Consider the following 7082-nt stretch of genomic DNA (forward strand, 5'->3'; position numbering starts at 1 on the left):
GGCGCCGGACTTTGCGCGTTGGGAGACTCGTCAAAACCTCCTTCCCAGCAGCAGCGGCGGGCGACATGCACCAGCCTCTGCCGCCCCGGGAGTCCGCTAGGTTCGTGGCCGAGCGCAGCCGGGACGTGGCTGTGGATGACACGAGCGTGCGCAGGACGGCAGAGCTTCTGCTGCCCGCGGCCTCGGGGCCGGCGCTGCGCGTGGACGGCTGGCGGGCGCTGCACGAGCTGAACCCCCGCGCGGCCGACGAGGCGGCGCTCAGCTGGGTGTTCGTGGTGGACACGCTCAACTTCTCCTTCTGGGCGGAGCAGGAGGAGCGCAAGTGCCTGGTGAGCTACAGGGGCAAGACCTACAGCGGGTACTGGGCCCTGTGCGCCGCGGTGAACCGCGCCCTGGACGAAGGTGGGTACTGCGGGGCCCGGCGGGCGGGCGGGCGGGCAGGGCGGACGACGGAGGATGTCCCTTTAGTGAGGACCAGAGGGATGGACCAGGACACTGCGCGCTGGCCGTCAGTGCGGGTGATGGAGTAGGCACCAACGGGCCCTCCCAGGGGAGCGAGTAGGCAATGAGGTCTTGCTTCGGGTCCTTGTTCATCCACCTGGATGCATTTCTACAGCATTCATTTGGTTTCATAGGAATTACACGTGCTAAACCTATGGGTCTAATGAAGTATGGAAGTATGATATTGTTCCCCCGAATTTTCTGTCCAAGGGATACCAATAACGAGTGCCTCCTATTATGCCACGGTGACCCTGGACCAGGTTCGGCACGTATTTCGTTCTGACACCGATGTCCCCATGCCTTTAATGGAAGACAGGCATCGTGTTCTCAACGAGGCAGGGACAATTCTGTTGCAGAAGTTTGGAGGCTCTTTCCTTAACTGCGTCCGAAAGAGTGAAAAAAGCGCGCAGAAGTTACTGCAGCTGGTTGTTGAAAGTTTTCCTTCTTACAGAGATGTGACTGAATTTGAGGTGAGTGCTTCTTTTGGAGATTTTAGAAATCTTAATTCTTTCGGAGTTAATTCTTTCCTATTTTAGCTGAGTTCTCCTTACTAGGACAAAAATACTGGACATGCACAAATTAGAGGAGAAAAGATTTCTTTCTTTCTTCTTTCTCTCTCTCTCTCTTTTTTTTTTTTTTTGGTGGAACCGGGGATTGCACTCAGGCAGGCCCTTATGCTTGCCATGCAAGCGTGTATTCGGAAAGATTTATTTCAGCTCACAGTTTATAGAGGTTACAGGCCATAGTCAGCTGGCTCCAAGCCAAGGCGGCCTGTGGAGGGGCATGCAAAGGAGAAAGTCCAGGGCAGGGCAGACGGGAGACAGGAGGAAAGTCTATCCAGTGCACACCCTGAGGGACCACCTCCTCCCACCAGGCTTTACTTCCCAGCATCACACCCAGCGATGAATCCAATCCCACACACCAGGGATCCAGTCAGCTCCTCAGAGTCCAATTAAGAGTGCATTGGATATAAGTCATAATACTTCCTGAACTCCATTTGTTCAGCTTGGACAAGAAACAGTAACCAAATGAAGTATCTCAAAAATTCTGTATGTTTACTAGTCAGTGTATTTCTTTTGTTCTTTGTCTTTTATTTTTTGAGGTACTTGAGATTGAACCCAGAGCCTTTTGCAAAGAGCTACATCTTTAGGCATTTTCATTATTTATTTATTTATTTATTTATTTTGGTGGAACCAGGGATTGAACTCAGACCCTTGCACTTGTCAGGGAAGTGCTTTATTCTACTGAGCCATCTCCTCAGCCCAATTTTTTATTTTTGAGACCGAGTCATAGGTCACTAAATTGCCTACATTGGGATTGATTGAGTTTGGAGTCCTCTTGTCTCAGCCTCCCAGTGTGCTTAGATTATGAATATGCCACCTTGCCTGGCATCACTATTTTTTAGGCAGGGTCCCACTGTGTAATTCAGGCTGGCCTTGAATTTATGGCAATGCCCCTGCCTCAGCCTCTTGAGTAGTGGGAAAACAGACATGGTGTCACCACACCTGGCTTCTTGTCCTTTGCAAGTAGAAACACTGAAAGGACTAGCCAGGATTTGGAGGCAGGTCCATGGAGGTCGACAGTCACTGATCTCTTGGTCTAGTGCTTATGTGAGATAAGCAGACAGGAAGTACAGAAGCAGAATGACTTGTCAACTGGTGATTGTTTGCAAGTGTTTGCTGAGCTATATCCCTGTCCTTGTTGATTGGTTTATACAACATGTATTACAGTGACCAGCTGTGCCTCACTGTGACCAACTTTTTAAAAAACAGGAGCCACCAGGATTGGAACAGGAGCTATTAGCTGGGCCAGCTAACAAACTGAAGTATACTAGCATGGGAGGGGTATTTTATGTAATACCTGAAAAACACTGAACCTTCCATAGAATGCTGTCCCTGAGGATAAAATACTTCAAAAATTTGCATCATTGTATGAAAATCAGAATTTATTTAAATTCTCTAACAAAAGTGTGGTAAAGTTCACTGTATATACTGTGTTTTCCTACACAGTATACTTTTACAATATATGAGTTTCTGTATGTTAATACATCAAATTAAAATTTTAAAGCAATTTTGCAATCACAATTCAACTAAAATTACCAATACATTGTTTAAATCATTTTCTGATTTGATGATGTTCATGCATACTATATAATTTCATCTACAAACCAGTTTAATGGACCTAAAGATGGGAGGAAGTCCTATGTTGTCCTATGTCCTATGTTTATAGATTAGGATTTTTTTTTTTTTGCTCTGAATGCCTTCAGGGCAGGTTTGACTGGCTTGAGTTGTGGGGATCAAACCACAACAACCTGAGCCTGACTGCTTTGTTGAAGCAGCCACTTAAAGAACTAAGCTAAGGGGCAGGCCCCCTTATGTTTATAGATTAGAACCAGTTTTTTTTTTTTTTTTTTTTTGAACCAGTTTTGAAAAGTTAAATGGTTGATCGTAGGTTAAATAGTTGATAGTAGGTTATTTATTTATTTAGGGAATAACCTTTGATTCTACTAGAAAGTGAAAGATTTGTAATTATGTGTGTTAGTATACATTTGATGGTTTCTTTGGGGGATTGAACCTAGGGGCTCTCTCAAGGTACAACAACTGAGGAACATACCTTGATTTTTCTAAAAAATTTACTTTGAGATATAGCCTCCCTAAGATGCCCAGAATGGCCTCAAACTGTTTTATTTATTTGACCACAAATTTTTGCTCTTTCTACCTTAGCTTCCCAAATAGCAAGTAGCTTAGTGTGCATCACTCTACCCTGCTAAGATTTTCTTTTTCTTTTTTTTTTTTGCGGAACCGGGGATTGAACTCAGATCCTTGCATTTGCCAGTCAAGCGCTTATCCTACTGAGCCATCTCCCCGGCCCCAAGATTTTATTTTTCTACATTGCAAGTACATAAACACACTTTTTTTTTTTTTTTTTTTTTCCGGTACCGAGGATTGAACTCAGGACCCTGCACTTGCCAGGCAAACACTTATTCTACTGAGCTATCTCCCCAGCCCATAAACAAACTTTTTGCTGAAGCAAAAAGTTTTATCTTCATGAAAAAATAAAATTTCATAACAAAACACAGTGATAGTTAAGATGCTGTGTGTCATTACTTTCAAGGTACAAGATGTAGACAAAAAGGTTCTTTCTTACAAAGAAGGAACAAACAGTATCACAAAACTTTCTTTTTCAGTGAGGCCAAAAAGTTTTAGATGGGCCAGGCACAGCCTTGATTCCAGTGCTGATGGGCTCAGTGTCTCGCCTTTGCTTCTGTTGCTGTTTTTCCCCTCGCTGTGGACAGTCTCAAAATCTTTTTGCCTCAGCGCCTGGAGAGAGAGACAGGCTCAGTGCCACTCCCAGCCCTGAACCCTATGAGTTGTGGCAGGTAGGTGTTGCCCTCAGCAGGGCTGAGAGGTAGTTTCCAGAACAGTCCCCAGGCCGCTGTTGATTTTTATCTGCTCCACTTGCTAATGTAAAGGTTACTCTGAGATTTCTCTTTGTGTTTAAAGTATGTTGTTTCAGACTTGTTTTTCAGGAAATTTGGGATCAAATTCTGTAGTCCATCATTAAAGCAACTTAACTGTAATAAACTGTGTGAAAGAGAGCAAACTACCAATCCCATAGTGCAGTATACATGGACTCTGATTTTGGTATTTAACCCTTTGCATATGACTGTAACACAGGAAGGACTGAGTTAATAAGGAGTTTGAGAGGAGAGGAGGAAGAGAAGGAGAATCAGTAAATAGTGATAAACTAGCAAATATATCCTTCCTCTGGTTCTGTGCTTCAGGCTTATAAATCCATTTATGTATGTATGTATGTATGTATGTATGTATTTATTTATTGTGGTACTGGTGATCGAACTTGGGACCTTGTGCTTGCCAGGCAGGCGTTTATGCTACTGAGCTATCTCCCCCGGCAAATCCTTTTAAAATAACTCTTAATGAAAAAAAGTAAAATGGTAAACACATTTTTAAAAAAGTCAATAATGTAGCCTCAAGGTGGAATGATTTCAGGATACCATGTACTATAGTTCATTTGCCTTTTGGGGGGTAGTTTTTATACATGCAAAGATTGATTTTTTTTTTTTTATTTTTTTTGAGAGTTTCTATTGAATTTACCAGGACTTCGGTTAATTTTAAGGCTGATACATGATTATGTTTATACACAGATTATTTAATAAATTGAGTTTTATATCTTCCTGCTTTCGGTTTCACTTGGTAAACAGTGTTGCATAACATTTTATTCCTTGGACACATCTGTTGTTATGGATTCCTGTGGTGGAGTTGCCGAGTCACAGCATGGTCAAAAATTTCAGGCTTTCAATACGTAAAAAAAAAAAAAAGCTGACTTTTCCGGAAAGATGACAAACTTCATAACACTGAATACCTATTTTCTTTGTCATGTACTGGGAGTTGAACCCAGGGCTTCATACATGCTAAGCAAATGTTCTCTAGCACCATGCTGTATTCTCAGCCTCTTTTAGGTTTTATTTTGTCTTTTTAAAAATTTTTCTTATTTTAGGGAAAGGTCTATAGAGTGTTGAGGTTCTCACTACTAGATTGTACTCTTAGTGATCTGCCTGTTTACATCCTCCCAAGAGCTGGGATTACAGGCACATGCCACCATGCCCAGTCTCAATTGCCATTTCAGCATGTCCTGGGGAAGAGGATGGGGGGGCGGGCATCGAGCCCCTGGCCCCTGTGCCTGCTGCAGGTGCTTTAATCCTCTGAGCTATTTGTTCCCCCGACCCCCAACTGGGGATTGATCTCAGGCCCATGGGCTTGCCAGGCAAGTGCTTATCACTTATTCTACTGAGCCATCTCCCTGGACCCCACTGTATTTGGCAGGCCTTTATTTTGTCTTTATAACCTTTTTTTTTTTTTTTTTTTTTTTTTTAACAGAACCAGGGATTGAACTCAGATCCTTGCGTTTGCCAGTCAAGCGCTTATCCTACTGAGCCATCTCCCCGGCCCAAGTCTTTATAATCTTGCTTTGGTCTTTAGAGTGCTTAATTATAGGCATGCAGATTTTGATCAATAGGTAAAAGAAGAGCTATTTTTTAAGCTCTTCAGGTGACTAATTTAGAGTATATAGTAACTATGTAAAAATTCTAAGTAATAATCAACTTGGTTGGGCTATCTTTTAAAAATTACTTAAAATTGAGCTTTTAAAAAACTTTATTTATAAAAAACCATTTATTTATTTATTTATTTATTTATTTATTTATTTATTTGTACAGTGTTTCAGTATGCAGCTCAGACTTGTAGTGATCTTCCTATCTCAGCCTCCCTAGAGCTGGGATTACAAGTGTGTACCACCATACATGGTTTCAATGACCAGCCGGTGTGGACCAGCAAAGCGTGTGATACTGGGGATTGAACCCAGGTCCTTGCACTTGCCAGGCAGGCACTTAGACTGTCGAGCTTTCTCCCCACCCCTGAGTGAGCTTTTTTATATTTCTTTTTTGTTTGTTTTTGGAACAGGGTTTCACTGTGTAGTTCAGCTGATCTTGAACTTGTTTATATAGTCCATTCTGACCTGGAACTCATGGTGATCCTCCTGCCTCAGGTCCCTGAGTGCTGGGATTACAGGCCTGTGCCACACATCTGGTTGAGCTTTTTGATATTTTAACAGTCAATATTTTATGTTACTGTCAAGCATTTGTAATCCTTAATCTTACATTTATTGAAGACTTTTCAAGAAAACTAGTTCATGGGAAGAGATGGGGTAAGACTGAAGCTACAAGAAAGGATTTTGAAGGGCTAGCCAGATAGCTCAGGGACTAAAGCACCTGCTTAGACAGAGTGCAGCAGCCCAGGAGGGGTTCTATCCCTTATGTGCTGAGGGGGGGGGGCACCTGGCCCTTGGGGCATGCTGAAATTGGGCGTGGTGACTCATGTAATCCCAGCAATTGGGAGGCTGTAAACAGGAGGATCACTAGAGTCCAGTCTACCTAGTGAGACACTGTAGGACCCTGTAGACCCTGTACCAAGTACATTAAAAAAAAAAAAAAGAAAGGAGTTTGAAAGTTTTTACCACAGAGCAAATATAAATGTTTGGGAAGATAAATTTGTTTAAACAGGCAGTGTGTACATGCGTCAATCCACTAATTGGTTCAAATTTTTTTATGTTTTTGGTGTGTCAGTTACATATTTTAAAAAATACAGCTGGCCCTGGTGACATAGTGCTGTAGTTCTAGCACTGAGGAGGCTTAGGTGGGGAGCACGGCTATGAGTTTGAGGCGAGTCTGGGCTGCACATGAGGAAATACATACTGAGATACTTTTTCAAAAAGTCAAAAAAATAAAAAAAAAACAAAACCCAAAAAACAGTTAAGAAGAATTTTAAAAAAGAATTTTTTTAAAAGTAAATTAACTGGGCATGGTGGCATATGCCTGTAATCCCACTACTCTGGGAGACTGAGGCAAGAGGATTACAAGTTCAAGATCAGCTTGCACAATTTAAGAGACTTAGTGAGACCATGTCTTGAAAATAACATAAAAAAGGGCCAGCCAAATAGCTCAGTGGATTAAAGCACCTGCAAGCAGGTGCAGGGGCCAGGGGTTTGATCCCTGGGCCTGCCAT

General features: G+C 42.6%; 1 protein-coding gene across 1 annotated transcript in view; it reads left to right on the plus strand.

Moving 5' to 3' along the window:
* The first annotated feature begins 6 nt into the window (after positions 1-6).
* CUNH9orf64 (chromosome unknown C9orf64 homolog) overlaps positions 7-7082 on the plus strand; it is a 14853-nt gene continuing 7777 nt past the window's right edge. Inside the window, exons 1-2 of the mRNA XM_004639396.2 lie at positions 7-402; positions 712-971. Coding sequence (XP_004639453.1) covers positions 66-402; positions 712-971 — 597 coding nt within the window. The 5' untranslated portion in view covers positions 7-65. The remainder of the gene's footprint in view (positions 403-711; positions 972-7082) is intronic.

The sequence above is a fragment of the Octodon degus genome, unplaced genomic scaffold (assembly GCF_000260255.1).
Source record: "Octodon degus isolate 3935 unplaced genomic scaffold, OctDeg1.0 scaffold00111, whole genome shotgun sequence".
Lineage (NCBI taxonomy): Eukaryota > Metazoa > Chordata > Mammalia > Rodentia > Octodontidae > Octodon > Octodon degus.